The following is a 961-nucleotide window of genomic DNA, read 5'->3' on the forward strand; positions in this document are numbered from 1 at the left end:
GAAGAGGAGGAAGTGACGGTGTGGACCTCACGGGAGCAGGCAGAAACCGGATGTGGAGGCCTGAAGCCCACCTTCTCCTGTACAATAGTCACTGTGGTCCCCGCCAACAGAAAGGCCTTGAGTGGCACCAGGTCCCGCAGCGTGTGCTGCATCTCGTAGTTGCAGGCCATGACGTCACTCCAGGGCTTGTGGACTGTGCTGAAGAGAACCGTCCTAGGGGGCAGATGGGGCCATGAGCGCTGTCCCCAGGGCTAGGGGGCCTGAGCCTCATACCCAGGCCCACGCACACACCACCCACTGACTATCGTCCACTGCCCGCGGCACACTGCCAGACGGGGTGCGGGCCAGGGACAGACACAGGCACAGACAAGACAGGTTTGGTGAGGAGTGGGGCCTTCCGTCCAGGTATGACTGCACATGGAACAAGGAATGGAAATCAGCCAGCCACGGACCATATGTATTTTTCACAATGTGTCATTATTCTCATTCATTGCATTCTGATTGTACTGTTCCCCATGCTCTAGTTTCCCAACCACCTTCTTATCTTTGCTTTAGGGTAATTTTTGACCGTTTGATCTTCTATAGATTTTTTGTTATTTTCTTTGAAGAAGCTCATTATCACAGGTGATATTCTTTATTTTAGGATCTAATTTGTCATTTAGCAAACAGGTGACCTTAGGGATAATTTTGGTGTAAGGGTCACCTTGAGATACTCGTTAAACATTGAACTGAGACTATTCCCTGAGGTCACCTGTTAGCTAAATATCCGAATGGCTCAGAGAATAAAGACTATTCCCCCATGCGTCTGTGCTCCTCTGAACAAAAGCATCTATACAAAACCAAACAGTCTACAGCAAAGATGAGAAGGGGGCAGGGAAACCAGAGTACAGGAAACGGGACCACCAGAACAGAAATAATGCAAATGCTGTCAGGCTTGAAAAACGTAACCAACGGCACTGAA

At 49.5% G+C, this 961-nt stretch overlaps 1 protein-coding gene across 1 annotated transcript in view; it reads right to left on the reverse strand.

The window, feature by feature from the left end:
* LRRC43 (leucine rich repeat containing 43) overlaps positions 1-961 on the reverse strand; it is a 73,188-nt gene that overhangs the window by 23,478 nt on the left and 48,749 nt on the right. The window contains exon 7 of the mRNA XM_007938252.1: positions 72-213. Within this exon, the coding sequence (XP_007936443.1) occupies positions 72-213 (142 nt within the window). The remainder of the gene's footprint in view (positions 1-71; positions 214-961) is intronic.

Source organism: Orycteropus afer, unplaced genomic scaffold (genome assembly GCF_000298275.1).
Source record: "Orycteropus afer afer isolate SDZICR_OR568_19922 unplaced genomic scaffold, OryAfe1.0 scaffold00048, whole genome shotgun sequence".
NCBI lineage: Eukaryota > Metazoa > Chordata > Mammalia > Tubulidentata > Orycteropodidae > Orycteropus > Orycteropus afer.